This window comes from Sminthopsis crassicaudata, chromosome 3 (assembly GCF_048593235.1).
Source record: "Sminthopsis crassicaudata isolate SCR6 chromosome 3, ASM4859323v1, whole genome shotgun sequence".
Lineage (NCBI taxonomy): Eukaryota > Metazoa > Chordata > Mammalia > Dasyuromorphia > Dasyuridae > Sminthopsis > Sminthopsis crassicaudata.
Genome location: NC_133619.1, coordinates 447,344,163 through 447,363,660, shown reverse-complemented (window position 1 = coordinate 447,363,660; position 19,498 = coordinate 447,344,163). Strand labels below are relative to the sequence as shown.

At 32.2% G+C, this 19,498-nt stretch overlaps 1 protein-coding gene and 1 long non-coding RNA gene across 5 annotated transcripts in view; one reads left to right on the top strand and one right to left on the bottom strand.

Annotated features, from left to right (window-relative positions):
• The window catches only part of LOC141562904 (sodium channel protein type 9 subunit alpha), a 185,140-nt gene that overhangs the window by 92,850 nt on the left and 72,792 nt on the right, over positions 1-19,498 (bottom strand). For all 4 annotated transcript variants that reach the window (XM_074303212.1, XM_074303214.1, XM_074303213.1 and 1 more), the window contains exons 2-5: positions 8,598-8,905; positions 2,798-2,915; positions 2,334-2,424; positions 1,605-1,733 (exon numbers count right to left, since the gene is read on the bottom strand). In XM_074303212.1, the coding sequence (XP_074159313.1) occupies positions 1,605-1,733; positions 2,334-2,424; positions 2,798-2,915; positions 8,598-8,855 (596 nt within the window). In that variant the 5' untranslated portion in view covers positions 8,856-8,905. The remainder of the gene's footprint in view (positions 1-1,604; positions 1,734-2,333; positions 2,425-2,797; positions 2,916-8,597; positions 8,906-19,498) is intronic.
• Positions 1,641-13,566, top strand: LOC141562906 (uncharacterized). The gene is made up of 3 exons (XR_012488276.1): positions 1,641-1,739; positions 7,548-7,652; positions 12,484-13,566. It is a non-coding gene; the product is annotated as an uncharacterized LOC141562906 (long non-coding RNA).

Here is a 19,498-nt window from a genome sequence, read left to right as displayed (position 1 = left end):
CTGGATTGGGGAAAGACAAGCGCTGGAGGAGATTCAGAGCTCCCAAGAAACCTGCTCACAGAGAAAAGATTATACAGAAAAGAGATCTCCTCCTAGAGAAGGATTACAACTGAGAGACGACAGGACTTCACAGATGAGGGCACACCATGCTGGGCAATCCTGTGCCAGTGTCTCCCATCTGAAACAATCAATTCTAAAGTTCTTGAGAGAGTCCTCATATCGATTTTTCTGACCTCTCTGTGTGAGTTCCCAATAAAAGAGTCTTTTTGGCAAGTGTACATTTGGCATCTGAATTGTGGCCAGCCCAACAGGATTGTGTTCTCTACAGTAGAGTTGGAATGCTTGGCTGTTTAGTTCGAGGAAGGACCTCAGAATCTGGTATCTTATCCTGCCAAGGGATATTCAGAACCTTCCTAAGACAATTCAAATGGAAGTGATTCAGCTTCTATCAAGATTTGGCTACTGAAGTTTCAACTTGAAAGAGCTAAAGCCAAAATTCAAGAGAACAGAATGTTGGTGCATGATTTTTTGTTTTCAGATGATTGTGCACTCAACGCAACCTCTGAAGCTGAGATGCAATAAAGTATGGATTGATTCTCTCCTGCTTGTGCTAATTTTATTCTAAAAATTAGTATGAAGGAAGCAAAGATACTCCATCCGCCAGCACCACAGCATCCATATGTGGAACCACTGATTACAGCAAATGGTCAAGTTTTGAATATTGTGGATAAGTTCACTTACTTTGGCAGTATACTCTCCAGAAATAAACACATTGATAATGAGCTTGACACATATATGTCTAAAACTAGCTCAGTGTTTATGAGGTTTTAAAAGATAATATGGGGAAGGAAAGGTATTAGACTGACTGATCAAAGTCTGCAGAGTTATTGTGCTGACTTCATTGTTGTATGCCTGAAAAACCTGGAGAATATACTAGCTCCATGCCAGGAAAAATGGCAATTATTTTGAAGAGGATAGCACTAGTATCTTGGGGAAACTCAAATCCATATAACATATACATATGCATACACATATACATAGAATGAGAATGAGAAAGACAGAAATTAGGGTTGTCTCATCCTAGTTGCTACTGATGCTCATTCACCCCCCCAAAATACCTTATCTTTATCTATTTATATATATATATATATATATATATGTATATATATATATATATATCCCCATAGAGATCAAAAGCTCATTGTGCTTATAACTCCACAACTGTTATACATTTTTTCTTTTTATTTCCAGTACCTCATACACAGAGGTGCATTTCATAAATGCTTACTGAATTACTGATTCAGTGGGATACCATGTTGGAGATGCCTTTCCTATTAAAATATTGTCTTGTGAGTTTGTATGTATTCATTGGTACCCAAAATATGTGCTTAATTAAATTTTCAGTGGATTGATTTTTCAATTTTGTATGTGAATCTGGGCAATATATGAAAGCAAACTGTACATTACTTTTTAGCTAGGAAAAATGGATTAAAACATATCCTTACTTTTGTTTACAATCTAGTTCTGAAAATTAAAAACAGCTAATGTGAAGAATCTTTGGGTGATATATACATAACTTCAAAATAAACATTGACAGTACTTACGCAAAACAAATGACAATGAAGTCAAGCCAGTTCCAGGGATCACGGAGAAAAGTAAATGGCCCTATACAGAAGCCTCTTGCAAGAATTTTTACCAGCGACTCAAAAGTATATATTCCCGTGAAAGTGTACCTGAAGGTAAGTACCCATAAGAATATTACAACCCCATAACATCTGTGATCAAAAGAGCTGGAAATGATGTGAATCTATATAACTAAGCCATTACTTTAGAGTAGTACCCTAATACCCAGGAAATTCTATAGGATCACTGTTTGTGGGGCCATCTTTTCATTAAAATGGATCACAACTAGAGATGAGTAATTAATGTCTCAAAAATCTGTAATTTCATTGGTGTGGCCATTCCCATCAACAATTGACATTATAAATTTCTTTATAATTTAGTACATTGTTTTACAGGGTTATAGACCAAAAATATATATTTCATCCTATGGTCAAATTTGTGATGAGCTTCTCTAAACTAACTATGTTGATCTTTATTTCATAGGAGCACAGACTTATCCTATGAAATACCCTCTGGATAGTTCAGTGATAGCCATACTAATTCTCATTTCTCTAAGGCAAAATAAAAATGTAGGACAGCTATAATAATGTAACATAAGGATAGTTAAAAACCAAGGCAATGACTTTCCTAAGGAATAAATAATATTCTAATTCAGAATAGACTAAAGAATATTCAGCATTTTAAATTTGCATTTTAGGGGGCAAACTTACTCAACATTCTTTGTCCAATCTGGAGGGTTGCTCATAGTCATAAATATACAATTAGTCAGGATAGTACACATGATGAGCATGCTGAATAAAGTAGGTCAGAATCAAGGAACATAGTATAACAAGACATACTATATATAAGACATTAGATGCATTCAATTAAGACAATCGTCTAAATAACCGATATTTTAAAACTGTGATAATATTTTTTTTTTCCAAAAAAGGCCCTATTTCCCCCACTTTATACAGTTGTGGATATACATTGCCAAATTATAGTATAATGTTTCTAAATGTTGACAGTCTATATGTTGATGCATATGTAACAAATATGGAATTCAATCAAGTTAAAAAAACTAAAACAAGTGATTCTTTCAAAGTAGAAAACATCATTTGAAGATTAAAGAGAATTATATTAATTCAATATAAGATGGTTTTTACTATCAAAAAACTTACTGAAAAAGGATATGAATGAACCAAAATCTTAATAGAAATTCTTCTAATCAGGCTGAAAGGTGATAAAATGTACAAGGCAGGAGTGGCACTGAATCGGAAAATTGTTTTCCCTTTATTCAATACTATGAATGTCTGTAGGAAAAAAAATGAATATGGTGTGAAATTGAATATTACATTTTTAAATTAATTACATTGCCTTTATTTATTCATGACAGAAACTAATGGTTATGTAGATTAAGGAATATTGGATGAACACCAGCCATCACATTAACAACTGGCATTTTTATAGTGCTTTGATATTTGCAAAATAGTTTCTATTCATTATTGAACTTGATTGGCTAGTTTTATGACCTTGAACAATTCCCACTTTCTCTCGAGGTTCCAGTTTCTATATTTATAAAATGAAGAAATTGAATAAGATAATAATTAAGGTTACCTAATTTTTGTACTTGGATTCCCTTGACTGATATTGAATGATATTCCCTTATAATTCAAATCAGTCATGAACACTTGTTAAAATGATAACAGTTATCATATAGCTTTCTTCTTTGCCAACTAGATTTTAGTCATAGACATATATTAATGAATTAGGACAGAGTTGTATTTTTGGAGAAAAAAATGTGCTGAGTTTTCATGAAAATTAGGGTTAAGATTAAAGAAAATCAAGATACAGTGGCATATTGCTATTCTGGGGAAGAAAAATTTCTTCCTTATTTGAAAAAACTAATCACATGTATTATCACTGAAAGCACAATAGATTAAATTAATTGTTAATGAAACAGTGAATGCATGACATATACTATTACAGAATAGCTATAATAAAAGCCAATAAGAATTTTCTTTATGACCAAAGTAATAGTAAAAATAATTTTTCTTCTTAATGGTGATCCCCAGATCTTACATTTATATAACATCTCATAGACTCATGGCATTTTAGAGTTGGGATGGTTGAATTTTCTAATTCAGCCACATTATATTTTAAATGAAAAAACGAGAGATTATATTTCTTAACAAACCTTGTGAAGTTAGTTATTTTAAGAGAAAATTAAACAATACTATTTGGACACAAAGTACTTAATAAAATACAATAAATGAAATATTTCTAATAAAATATATTTATGTTTAAACTCTCATTTATGAAAATATATTCCTAATACACAATCCCTGAAGTAATTTAGAATGTTGTAAGAGTGTAGATTTATAATTTTTAAAAATTTGGGGGGTGTTTCCTTCCTCTTTTTTCACTAGACTTTTTTTGTATCCAAGTTAGCAAGATTGATGATTAGAATAGAATAGAATCACAAGGGAAGTGCCTAATTCTAATTAGATGCCTAATCCAACTCCCTCATCTTAAAAGGGAGTCAGCCTATTTTCAAGAACAGAATGAATATTTACCTTACCAAAAGTCTCACTTCAGGTGTTACTTCTGCCTTCAAGCCTTCCCTGATCCCACCAGGTATAAGCATCATTTTTCTTATCAAATTGGTGCAGCCAGGTGGTACAGTGGATAGATTATGGCCTTGGAGTCAAGAAGAGTCTTCTTTCTGAGTTCAAAACTGGTTTTAGCCACTTAACTAGATGTGGCTCTGAGCTAGTCACTTAACCCTGTTTGCCTCAGTTTCTTTTATAAAATGAGTTGGAGAAGGAAGTGACAAAACACTTCAGTATCTCTGCCAACAAAACCCATATGGAGTTTACAAAATACCAGACATGCCTGAAAAATAACTGAATAGTCTTCATCAAATGTCCCAATATGTAAATATTTGTATATGTACTATAACCTCTGATAGAATGTAAGTTTCTTAAGGAAAAGATAAATATTTGATTTTTGTCTTTGTATGTCTGGCACTAAACAGTGCTTTGTATGCAGCAATTGCTTAATAAATATTTAGTAAACTGCTGATAAAGCAAAAAAAAAATCTGTAAATCCCTATCAGTAGAGTAATTTCATTCTAACCCCCCAAAAATCTCTTTCTTCATATTCTTTTGAATTTATTTCTTGGGACATGGCAATTGTAAAATGAGAATTAGCTGAGGTAAGAAACAAAAATCAACAAAAAAAACCTGCTAACTTCATAATTAATTGAGATATCATTTGGAAGTCCTTATTCTATAGTACCATAATTCTCTAAAATCAAACATTGGTAACCAACATGGTTGCTCTACATTACTATTTCAGTTGTATGAGCCAAAGCTGGGGCATATTATTTTTATTATTGTTGTTGTTAACAATAGTAACCAATAGCAGAATGGATAGTGTGGCAGTCCTAAAGTCAGGAAGACTCATCTTCCAGAATTTGAATCTGGTCTCAGACACTTATTAGCCATATGTCCCTAGGCAAGTCACTTAACTCTGTTTGGCTGTTTCCTTATCTGTAAAATGAGGTAAAAAAGAAAATGGCAAAATACTTTAACATCTTCCTCAAGGAAACTCCAAAAAGGATCATGAAAAGTTAGATGTGACTAAAATGACTGAATTAAGAAAAAGATAACAATAATAATGTCATCATCTTCTTCATCATCATTGTTGTCATTTTCACCACATCATTATATTTTCTTGATAGATAAGGTTTATTGATCCAATTTTCTTTTCAATATACTATAGATATGGAATTTTCATATGAAATATTGTAGGTAGGTAACTCTCCATATTCAAAAAGAAAAACAGCTTTACCCTCTTATAATGTCTATATGGACTAATAAGATGGGTTAACATTTCATTTCAATGACCTTGAATGATTTGATCTCATTACAAAACAGTCATAATGGGAATGTACTTATTTCTACTATTTAATGCATTATTTCATCAAGATTGAAATCATTACAATTGCTAAAAGGAAAATGCTTTATAAATTTTATATGTACTTTTTTGAAAAAATGTTTTCAGATCTTCCCATGATGTGTGAATTTTCCTTTCTTAATAATGTACTAGATTTGTGCTTTCCTTTAAGTTAAATTGTCATCTTACAAACTGTCATCTACTTTTTGCTCTTCCCCCCAATATTGTGCTTATGATTATTTTACCATCAAACAACACACAAAGACTTTGGACCAGACTTTTACAGAGAGCAATTCATTGATTTTTTGTGCTTGGTTACTAGGAGCTGATATTTATCCTCTTCAAAATTTCCTTAAAAATCATTTTTAATCACTAGACAAAATAACAATCATATTTCCTCCAGCGTGTTACTTGGGAGTGGCAATGAATATGGTGGTAAAACATGTTATTCTAATTTGGAGGGAAAACTAAAAATCTATAATATAAATTTTCATTACCCTTAATCAAAATGTTAATGATGCTTATTTTCTTTCTTTCATTTGGTAACAAGAATTTTTCTCTCTAAACAGACCAAAAAATTTGTGCATATTGGGAGTTCTGGTATGGAAAGTCCTCTATTTGGGTTGCCTCTCAACTTTTCTGCAATTGGTATAGTCTTAGAGATTATAACATCATTTAACATACAAAGTGTAATAAATTAGAGTAGATACAAGAGTTTGTCTGTTATTAATATATGCTTAAATTTAATCTATTACCACTTCAGAAATTCTTGGTATTAATAATTTTTGTTTTATCTTGCATAATTTTTTCCTCCTCTGTTTAAAATACTTTCCTAAGGACTAGTCCGTGGAATTTTTCATCATTAACAATAAAGCAAAAATTACTTTATATTCTTTGCTCTAGAAAAGGGATACACACGGCACAATTTCTATAGCATCTATTGAATATTCTATTTTTTTAAAGTAATGGGCTGAATTTGCAAACCTCTTTGAAAATATTTTTATACTATACTCTGTTAGCATCCTTATTCACATAATTGCTAATATTTGTCTACTTGAAGGTTTGCAAAATAGTTTAGAAATATTATCTTATTTGATAAACTCAACAAATCTGTGTGGTAGACCTATTAACCCATTTATGGATGAGGAAACTGAGACAGAGATTCATTAGTATACATACCTAGCAAGTATTTGAGTCTGGCTTTTGTACAAGTGTCTTCTTGATTCCTATTCAAGCATTTGATATACCACACTATCTGGATGTTTCTACAAAACAACTGTCTCAGATGTACTTTTAGCTTTGATTTCTTTTTTCCATAGCAACTCTTCTATGTGTCTCCTCTCCCACTCACACAGCCATTATCTTAATTCAGCTCTCATCAAATCTCATTTAATACTATTTTATTTACTTCCCTTTCTAAAATCTCAAATTCATCTCCCAGCATAGCTTTCAAAGTGGTTTTCCTAATATATATATATATATATATATATATATATATATATATATATATATATATATATATATGTATACATATATATATGTGTGTGTGTGTGTGTGTGTGTGTGTGTGTGTGTGTGTGTGTATTACTCCTTTTCCATAAGTTCTCTTGCCTCCCTATTAGCTCTATGATCAAAGGCAAATACCTCTCTGTTTGACATTTGAGCTCTTCATTGCTTTGCTATTTTCTGTATTTTCAGGATTTTGATGCAATACTCATCATCAAATACTTAATGATCAAACCATATTGTTTATTTGGGATCCCTTATAATTATGTTCTATCTCCTACTTTCATGGTTTTGTACTGTCTCTCATATCTGGAATACTCTTTCTCCTCACCTCCACCTTATAGAATTTCTAGCCTCATTTAAGACACAGTTCTAATGTGACATTTTTGCACAAAGTCCTTCTAACTCCCCCAAATTGCTGATTTTTCATCCTCTAAAATGATGTTATTTCTATCCCACATCTTATACATATTTATTTAGGTCATCTTGTCTGTTCCATCATAATGTAAGCTTCCTGAAGGAAGAAAATGTTTCTGCTTTCCTGTATATCCATTCCCAAGTGCTAATCAGAGTGCCTGACTTACAGTAAGTATTTAATAAATGGTTATTGATTGATTAGTATAAACTCTCTGATTAAGAAAAACGGAAAGGCAAGTGACATACCATTTTGACCAGCTCATTTTGAATTCATCATAATGTCTGCATATTGAGTATTATTCACTTCCTGAATGGTGATTCCAGATGCCACATTGGGATTTCTCCTGGGTTCCATTGCTACAAGGCTTTAATCTCAATTATCTAGCTGTAGTAAATAATCTGAAATTAATCCCTATTTCTGATAATGGTGCAAGGTACTTCCTATAGTCCTCTATATTTTAATAGGGAACCACTGAAAACAAAGGAATGACAAACATTTTAAAAATTAATTTATAACTGAAATTCAGACCCTGAAAATGATGTAGGAGACATCTAGAGACTCTGTGTGTGTGTGTGTGTGTGTGTGTGTGTGTGTGTGTGTGTGTGTGTTTGTGTTCAGGTTTCTTTGAAGCTTTAGCTAAAGTCCTACAAGGAACTTTTATTGGTCTTCAATCTAAGTGCCTTCCTTCCGTGATCATATTTTCTAATCCATTTAACTATGAATTAATTACTTGAAGCTGGAACTTTTTTTTTGCCTTTCTTTTGCCTAAGTTTGCCAGAACTTAGTTCTGTGCCTGACATACAGTAAGTATTTAATAAATGCTTACTTGATTACTGAATGAATGAATTAATGGGCTCTACTCAAAGCCCCAGCTCATTACTGATTATGAATATCCTCCTTTATATTACTTCTGAATAGAACTTAGCAATACTGTTACTCCTCTCACAAATACTCATAATTAAATTAATGTATTTACAGTGAAGATTCATATTACTGATATAAATTCTTGCCACCCCAATTTTCATCAAATTCCCTTATCCTAATTTAAAATTTCTTCCTGCATAGAGAATGAAACAAAGACATTTATCTTTTGGGTTACAGGAAATGCTCACTTTTTTATCCATGTAGAATGGGTCCATATCTTCCAAGGGCTCTGACACCATCCCTGGAGGAATGTCTCCATAAATAAATGGAAGCTGTTTACCAGCTTCCAAGTCACTACTTGGCTTTGGGCCTTCTTCTTCCTCATCTGTTTTCTCTTCTTTAGGTTCCTTAGATTTCCCTTCGCTAATGCGTTGTTCAATGAGTGCAAGAGACTGTCTGGTGAAGTAGACAAAACTTTCAGGTCCTGGTGGAGGCAACATTGCCATCTTTTCATCCTGTAAATGTTAATTCCCTTTCTTTTCTTTATATAAGAGGCCTGCATAAGATAGAGCATAGGGAAAAAGAAAAAAAATCATAAAAAATAGCAATTAATATTATATTACAGCCACAAAACAGCACTTTTTCTGAAATATGATTACATTATATATTATTATATTATACATTTAAAACTAGTTTTAAGACCTTCAAGTGGATTACTCACCAAGTTGACTTTAAAGTTAAATAAATTAGTCCAAGACCCACACATTACTGTGGTTTATGATTATTTCCTTCCAGATCAGGTGATCTTAATCTATATCTCTTAAACCACTAAAATGATAAAAATATTTCAGTATAATTTATCTCCCTTGTAATCCCAAACATTTTAATTTTGAATATACTTTATTAGTATATGTCTATTAACCCACATTATTAAACTTTAACCTCTTGATGATATAACTATCAATTATTTCATTGTATTATCTATCACTTTAGGTGTAATTATAGATATCTATCATTCACAGAGTGAAGTAGTTTATTTAGAGAATCATAAAGTTATGTATTAGACCTCAGGCATCTAAATAAGCAAGTTCTGGAAAACTAGCAATCTCAGATCTTGAAATAAATTGCTGTTTTAGGAGCATGTTCAGACCATCCTTCCTTTCCCTTCTCCACTCCTCTTAACCCATTTAACATAATTATCAAATTAACAAATTGTATATATATAGGCTTAATAACACCATTCCTCTGTTAGAAATTCTTAAGTAGATCTCTACAGTCAGCTTAGTTAAGTTACATATTCTTATCTAGATGTCAGATTCCTCCCCTTCAAATACTTTATGCTCCAGCCAAACTAAACTAGTCTCCCTCTTATTCCTAGTATAAATGGTCTGTGCCTGTTAATTGCTAGGGTTCAGGAGCTCAGTCACCTTGGAGAGAACAGGTATGAGGCTTAAGATGTACACTCTAGAATATTGCTATTGTTGATTTTTTATACATATTCCCCATTGCTTAGTCCTTGAGTATATTCCATTCCTAAGATCTTAAGTACCTCACAGTGCAGCCCAACATGCAAGACTTTACTCAGGGACATTAACAGCACAAGGGAACATAGACACAGACACTCAGGGAAAGCCACCCAGGTAACCAGACTCCCCAGAGCTGCCCTGTTCTGCCACTGCAAAGTATCACCTGATTTTCTTGCTTTTGCCTTCCTTCCAAAAAACATTATCTAACCACCATCATAGAATGAATTATCATGAAAGTCAGTCTAAATATCCAAACTCTTAATTCTTTCTATGTTCTGTCTAGAGATAGCTTTTGACTAGGAGCGGCGCTGATACCCTCATTAGAGTAGTTAGCAGTATCTTTTTGCTCCACAGATAGTCTTTCGAATTGTAGTTACATCCTGAACTTTTTGACTGCTGTATCTTTATTTATGTTGTTCCTTATACTTTGAATTCCTAGCAATACTTTAAAATATAGGGGAGAGGGCAATTACACATCAGATGTATAGGTAGTAAAAAGTTTCATGACCAAACAAGGAACAGAGAAGATCAATGAAAAAAAAATGAATAATTTAAATTTTGAAAAATTATTTTATCTAATTATATAAAAAATTTAACTATCTACAATTAAAGGGAAAACTAACTCGGAAAAAAATTTTAGCCCGTTTCTCTGATAAAGGAGTCCTTTCCAAGATATATAACTGATTTGAATTTATAAGAATAAGAATCATTCCTCAATTGATAAATGATATAAAAAAGAAAGCACCCATTAGGATGCCAAAAAGAACATAAAAAGAAAATTATAAATATTGGTGGAGCTGGGAGAAAAAAGGCACACTGAAGTACTGTTAAGGAACCTATAAATGGATATAAACATTCTTGAAAGCAATTTGGAATCACTAACACAAGTTAGTAAAGAGTCATGTTCTTTGACCCAGTGATAATAATACTGCTATAGTCTAAATCCAAAAGATATCAAAAAAAGGAAATGGTCCTTTATGTACAAAATATTTATAACACTTATTTTTGAGTGGTTCCCTAAAAGAGGATTTTCCGATTCTCTTAATATTACTATGTATTTAAAACTGTCCTCTTGAAAATACTTTGTATTTACTCATCTCTATATATATATGTCCCCAATAAAAATAAGCTCCTTGAGTAAAAAGCACTTTTTTTGCTTCTGAATTCTCAGTTCTCACCACAAAATAGATATTTAATAAATGTTGAATTCAATGACTGGATTATGTTGCCAATACTTACTCTGACCAGAAATGAAATTTAAGAAACATGTTATTTTTAGGACACGAATCAAGAATTCTAAACACATATTTTAAGACCCTGAAGTAACCTGAGATTAGAATACTTTAAATTACCCTCTGTTAAATTGATTTGGTATCTTGAAGCTAATATATAAGGCCTCAGTGGAGTTATCAAGTTGTATTTCTAGTCCATGATGGCAATGTTATAGATAGAGGATTAGTTTTCCTCACCTCAAATGTTTATTAGTTATGTGAGAAAACACAAGATACTTAAGTGCTCATATCTAGTTTCCTCATCTGTGAAATGTGGACAAAAATAGAACTTACTTTTCAAGGCTAATATATTAATGTAAAAGGTAACTAGAAGGTCTTAGTGGATAGAATGCCAAGTTTGTTGTCAGGAAGACTTTTGAGTTCATCTTCATGAGTTCAAATCTGCCCTCAGATACTTACTAGCAGTGTGTAAATCACGCTTAATCCTTTTTGCCTCAGTTTCCTTATTTTTCCAAGAAAAGTTTAAATGAGGTCACAGAGAATTGGACATGATTGAAATGAATGAAAAATAGTAACAACATATGTAAAGGGCTTTGCAAAGTTTTATCATCTTCGAGTTCAAATCTGGCCTCAAACATTTCCTGGCTATGTTAACACTGAGCAAGTCCCTGAACCCTGTTTACTTCAGTTCCTCATCTGTGAAATGAGCTGGATACAGAAATGGCAAACCACTCCAGTATCTTTGCCAAGAAAATCCTAAATGGGGTCACAAAGAAGGAATATGACTAAAACAATTGAACAATAACAATAAAAATACCAGACTACTGAGAAACTGGAATCCACAAAAGTTACAGCCATCATTTGCAGCCAAAAAAAAATGATTGCCGAAGCTAACCAATATAGCTTTTGTGCCATCTGGATCTCAGCCAGGACTCTGAAGATGAAGAAACTGGATTATTCTATTAGAGAATGTAGAAAGCCATCAACCTCTGGATAGGTAGAAAACCTTGGCTAATCCAAAAACAGTCAGCTCTGTTAAGTTATATCACATTATTTTAGAGCTTATACCTTATTCTCTTTTGTGATCTAGTTAAAAAAGAATAAATGCCTTGATTCCAGACAAAGTAGGAACTGAAGATATCTTAGAGACCAAGAGGGATGTGGCTGGAGAGTTACAGTATAGTCACTAAAAATATACCTTTATAGCCTCTTTTCTTTCTATACTAGTTTATAATTTGCCATTGGGTAGCATCTTCTCTTATTTCCTTACCCCAAAGCTTATATACCACTTATTCTTGATTTCTCAGGGCAGGGATATTTAAATCAATGAATATTTATTAAGTGATCATTAATAAATGCTTTTTCTCTCATGTCAGGGCAAAAGTAAGAAAGAAAAGTTCTAGGCATGGAAAGAAGCTCCAGGGAACAAAGTGAAGTAGAAGAAAAGAAGACAAAAGAGAAGACAGATACAAGAGAAGAAAGAATTGCCGTGTATTGAGTGTCATGACACGGAAATAATGAAAAATGGGAAGGAAAAGGAGTCTGATAGAAATAAATCTAAAACTACATTACAAAGCATTAATGATTAATGATTTGGTGTTTGTTTAGAAAAAACAAAGTAAAACAGATTAGGTGAACAATACAAAGAAACAAAATATACACAGAGTAGCATGATGCTAAATAAATCCAAAGACTACAGATACTGGGAAGAGGAGTTATTATTTTGAAAAATAATTGCTGGGAAAGCTGTACAACAGGAAAATAAGCTCCAAATGAATACATAATCGAGGTCTAAAAAGCATCATTATGAACAATTTAGAGGAAGAAGAAAGAAATTATTTTTTAGATCTATATGCTTCAATAAACAACATTGCATGTTCCATTTAATATCTTAGGTAAAGTTTGTATCTTCCCCAGTGGCCAGCACTGTGAACTGAAGCTACTAAGTGATTTATAAATGTTTACTGAGATGTGCTTACTGAATTAATGGAGAAATGGAGTCTTTACAAATGGGAACAATGGCAAACTTTGTCAACTTCACTATCTTGCTCAAGGGAATCCCCAGTATTAGGTCAACATTTTATAGGTTCTTTGCTTATATTCCTAATGCTGAGCTAATTTAAGTTGAATACTCCTGGTCCCTCAAACAAAAATGTTATGAATAAAAATTTATTTATAGAATGTAAAAATCACTGAGAATGATGAAATCCTAAAGACATCCTCAATGAGGTTTTAAAAACTATGTTCCTAAAGCATTATAAATGTCCTCATAGATATATTGGTCTCTTATCTCTGCAAATTTTTAATCTAAATTTCTTGAAATTCACTAGATAATCTCTTTGTCAAAATTTTCCAAATTAAGACAAAAAAGGTCCAAGTAGATAAAAAATTCCATGAAAATTGAGATAATTGATACTTTTATATATCTAAAGTAAGAAATAATTATTAAGAAATGCTGTACATGGTGCAGCTGTTCTAAGGAAAACTGATTGTAGTTTGACAATTCATTTTGTTGTTTGTTTTGTATTCTACCAATTAAAAAAGTAGTTTTTCTGAGAAAAGATTACATTTAACAAATAAAAGCACAAGGAGAACAGAATTCTAAGCACTTGGATGATAGAATGGCTTCAAATGGGATTTTACTTAATTCCCAAGCAGTACAAAACACTAAAAGAACTAAGTGGCGCCACTCTAAGACTACATCAGACTTATCATCTGGAACACAACAACCTTAGATATGAGTGAAGAAATGGTGAGTGGGAGAGAGTCTATTTGATCTGATGCCATCATACACAGGCAGAGAGATAACTAAAGTCTATTTCTTTTTTTTTTTACATGATATAAGCAATTTCAAAGCTAAATATGAGTCATTATGCCACAGTTTCCTTTAATTGTTCTGCCTCAGTTTCCCTGAATTGTTCTGCTTCAGTTCCCCTAGTTGCAACATCTCTTCCTGACTATTAGGACTGATATGATTTAGGGCTGACTACTCTAGGGTCATAAACTGTAAATGTTTAATCTCAGATAAGGGGGAAATCTTCTATTTCAGACATTCTGGCACCTAGGTCCTCCTAAGTTATCAAGAATTTATGGTCCTTATCCCCAACCTGTCAGAACCGAATTTATGGTCCATTCTTGAAAATTCCCACTCAGCAGTGTTCTACTCTCCTTACTCCTCTGCCTTTGTCTCTTCTGATTTCTGGAGCCCTATAAAGAATCCCAGGAATTCTTCACTTGTTGCTGAATGCTTTGAGACTCGAGTCCCATTCAGTCTGCTGGAGCCAACACGGATCCTGTTTTGGCCCCAGACAATCTCTCCCTCTCAAATAAAATACTTAAAACTCTCTGATCTCTATCTTGCCTCAGTTTCTCTGGCATTACAGAGTCAACTAGATCACAATAATAGGCCATACAATGTGAGCAGGAATTAGAAAAGGGTTAATGGTAATTATTCCCCTCAAAATTTTTTTCTATTTCTCCATCAATTAAAAGAAAACTTCAATTACATTTAGAACAAAATATTGATTTTCCCCTCATAGTCTAGCACAATGATAAATACAAACAATCCGTAGGTTTTATATAGAGGTTACAATTTTTAAAAAATAAACTTACATGGACATGGCATTTTAATAATTTAAAATTCTTGCAGAGCACACAAATTCAACTCTTCTTTAAAATATTTTATTATTGAAATTTGACATCATTTGAATTAGTAAACATGTCTATGGTTTTTATGAGATGTTTCTTCTTTGAACCTAAAACATTTTCACATAAAAAACTGGATAATTTATGAGTTTTCTTCTAACTTTAAAATTCAATAACTCTAAGATTTAATTAAGTACTTACAATATGTATAACATCATAACAGACTATAAAAGATTTTAGGGAATGGGGAAATTATATGGTTCTAGTCCTTAAAGACCTTTTACTTATGAGGAGTACCTTCCTTACAAAGTTGTTATAGATTTCTAATGAGACAATTTAAGCAAAGCATTTTACAAACTCTAGAACATATTGTAACTTTCATCTAATGTCAATGAGATGATGATGATGATCCATTAACAATTAACAATTCAACTAACAAGTGCTTATTTTATTCCAGACACTGTCTTAGTTGTTAGAGGGTGGGGGAAGAAAGAAATGAAACTATTTATGCTTTCAAGGAGTTTCTGTTTTATTTGAGTGCATCATTTTCTTTTTGTTTTAATTTATTTTTAACACACATTGCTTTATGAATCAGTTACAAGAGAAAAATCAGAGCAAAAGGGAAAAATCATGGGAAAGATTAAAAAAAAGAAAAGAGAAGTGAATATAGCATGTATTGGTTTACTTTCAGTCTTCTTAATTCTTTTTCTGGATGCAGATGACATTTTCTGTCCCAAATTTATTGGGATTGCTTTGGATTACTGAACTACTGAGAAGAACCAAGTCTTTCATAGTAGATCATCACACATTCTTGTTTTTACTATGTACAATGTATGCCTGGTTCATTCAGCATTAGTGCATATAACCTTTCCAGACCTTTCTAAAATCAGCTTGTTCATCATTTTTTTTTGTAGAATAGCAATATCTCATGACCTTCATATACCACAAATTGTTCAGCCATTACCAAAATAATGGGCATCTGCTCATTTTCCGTTTTTTTTTTGCTATCACAAAAAGAGCTGCTACAAACATCTTTCCACATGTAGGTTCTTTTCCTTCCTTTATGATTTCCTTGGGATACAGACACAGTAATGGCACTGATGGGTCAAAGGGTATGCAGTTTTATAGCCCTTTGGGACTAGTTCCAGATTGCTCTCCCAAATGGCTGGATCATTTCATAACTCCACCAACAATGCAATGCATTAGTGTCCCAGTTTTCCCACATCTCTTCCAACATTTATCATTATCTTTTCTTGTCATTTCAGCCAATCTGAGAGGTATGAGGTAGTACCTCAGAGTTGTTTTAATTTGAGTTTCTCTAATCAATAGTGATTTGACATTTTTCCATAAAAATTTATATATATATATATGTATATGTATATATATATATATATATATATATATATGTAATTAATTTCATCATCAAAAACTGTCTGTTCCCATCCTTTGACCATTTATCAATTGGGGAATGACTTGTATTCTTATAAATTTGATAGACTCCTTTATATGTTTTAGAAATGAAACCTTTCTCAGAAATACTGACTGTAAAAAATTTCCCCCAGCTTTGTCCTTTCATTTTAAACTTGTTTCTGTTGTTTTTGTTTGTGCAAAATTTTTTTAATTTGATGTAAGCAAAGTTGTCTATTTTAAAGGGCATCATTTTTTTATGTCATATTGCTTTTATTGAATATCTACACCATTTTTGTTTGTCCTTTGCAATCCAAATGCAGTCTTCTGGTCAGATAACTATGACCACAAAAACAAACAAGTAAACAAGTAAATTTAAAACTAAAATTAATTTGCATTGCTTTATCTTCATTTCATTTATCATTATCCTCCCCCCTCAAAGTAATAGTCTATCCTTTCTTTGATGTTTTCTTCCCAACTATAACTTTTTTTATTTAATTTTTATTTTATTTTATAATTATAACTTTTTTTGACAGTACATATGCATGGGTAATTTTTACAACATTATCCCTTGCACTTACTTCTATTCAGATTTTTTCCCTTCCTCCCCCAATCCCCTCCCCCAGATGGCAGGCAGTCTTATACATGTTAAATATATTACAGTATATTCTAGATACAATATATGTGTGTAGAACCGAATTTCTTGTTGCACAGGAAGAATTGGATTCAGAAGGTAAAAATAACAGTTTACATTCATTTCCCAGTGTTCCTTTTCTGGATGTAGCTGATTCTGTCCATCATTAATCAACTGGAGTTGGATTAGCTCTTCTCTATGTTGAAGATATCCACTTCCATCAGAATACATCCTCGTACAGTATCATTGTTGAAGTGTATAATGATCTTCTAGTTCTGCTCGTTTCACTTAGCACCCAACTATAACTTAATAAAGGAAAACTCTCCTTTTTGTTCCTTTTTAGCTAATTTATGCTTTAATGATATTATGCTTATCTATTAAAATGCATCTAGAAGATAAATGATATAGGACTTTTTAAAGCACTTTCATATGAATTCATTTATATTAACATTGAAAATTCTCTTAAACAATTTATGTTATCTTTGTATGCACAGAGTTGTATAACATCTGATAATAACAATATTGAATAGAATATTAGGCCTAGCAAAGCACTTTACATATATAATATAATTTTATTAACATAAAGAAAAAGGTGCTATTATTTTAACATTTTACAGATGAAAAAACTAAAGCTTGGAAATATTAAAATTGCTTACCCAGAATGTTATAGCTAGTAAGTATCTAAAGTGGGATTCAAAGTCATATTTACTAACTACAAATCCAAAACTCTATTCCCTGAACACCCCCATTTGAGGAATGACCAAATGTCCAACCATAGACATATTAGAATCTATATGTAGAAAACAGCTTTTGTTTGAAAATAAAGTAATTAGAATACTTGTTCTAATACCATTCTAGACAATTGAAAATCTCTTTGTTAGAAACTATCCAATATGGAAGTTTAGAAGAAAACAGTACAGCCTAGCTATTTAATAAAACTACTCAAAAAAAAATCTAAAATATATGAACCAGGAATACATTGTAAACCGGAATAGCAAGAATGTGTGATGGTCTTAGTTGAAAGACTTAGTCTTTCTTTAGATGAAAGACTTAGTTCAGTGAACAGTGGTTCAGTGATGCAAAGCAATCCCAATAGACTTGGGACAGAAAATACCATCTGCATTTAGAAAAAGAACTAAGGAAATGAATGTAAATCAACACATACTATATTCACTTCTTTTTCTGTATTTTTTTCCTCTTCCATAGTTTTTCCCTCTTATTCTGATTTTTCTCTCCCAATATGATTCATAAAGAAATGTATATTAAAATAAATAAATAAAACAAATATAATTGTGCAAATATGGCAAAATATACAACAGATTTCAAGGCATAAATTCCTTCCCTTTAGAATGTGGCTCTGTATCTCATTCTCTTGCCACAATTTTCTTTCTTTTTAAAATTATTATGTTTTAAATAAAGATCACTCATATTCCTGGAAGATTATCTGGTTAGTGCTTAATGCTCACAGTGGGATCTGAATCAGACAACCTTGGCCAAGTCCTCCTGACACTAGCCCAATAGTTTCCTGACTTTTTTTAGGTAGTCTGATGGGCTTGATGGTGTTTAGCTAATAATGAGCTAATTAGCAGCTCTCTCACACAGGTAGAAATCCCTTTGGCAGGGATACAACTATTCTGTAGTATGCCAGGTAGATAGCTAGGGACCCATTCTATTGAAAGAAGTGCCTACAATTATGACAGTGGTAGGTTCTGCTGTGAGGAAGCTAGTGATGTTCAATGTTCTCTTGGTGATAGAAACAATCTACAGAGTATGCACAAACTGAAAAGAAGGTAAGGAGGAAGAAGGAAGGAAAGAGGAGGAGAAGGAAGGAGAAGGAAAAGAAGCAAATAAAAAAGTCAAAAAAAAAGAAGGAAAATGGGGAAGGAAAGATTATAGGAAGTGGGAGGGGAAAGAAAGAAGGAATGTGGGAAGGTAAGAAGAAAGGAAGGAGAAAAGGAAAGAAGAAAGAAAGGAAGGAAAGAAGGAAGAAAGGAAGGAGGGAGGAAGGAAAAGAGAAAAAAAGGAAGGAGGAAAGGAAGGAGGAAGGGAAGGAGAGAAGGAAGAAGGGAAAGAGTAAAAGGAGGGAATGAGGGAGAGAAAGAGGAAAGGAAAGAAGGAAAGAAGAAAGGAAGGAAGGAGGGAGGGAAGGAAGGAAAGAGCAAAGAAGGGTCCACTTTATCATCTGATTGGTCATATTTTTTTTTTGTATCTATAGCTCCAAAGCATTTTTTTCTTATTTTTTTAAAACGAAGTAACTTTGTATCTAAATTATGCATCCATTTTAAGTATTGCTTAGTGTATAGTACAAATTGTTATTGTAAATGACATTTTAGCCAGACCAATGTCCAGTTTTCCCAAAATATTTCTTTGTTTTGGTTTGTTTTGTTTTTTTGGAGGGAAATAGAAAGTCCTTACTTCAGTTAACAGTGATTTTTTGTTTTTCTCAAAGTACAGTATTAGATACATTTGCTTCTATATGTTGTATAACTAATCTTTTCCACTGATTTATCTTCATTATTTTTTAAACAAATATAAAATCATCTTGATATTGCATTGTAATGTACATTAAATCTCACACCGCTATTTATTTCTACTTTTGATTATATAAAATTTAAAAGACTTTTGCTAAAACAAAACCAATATAGCTAATTTGGATTATTTATTAGTTTAGATTAGAAAGTAAATAGTTACCTGGGAGTGGGGAA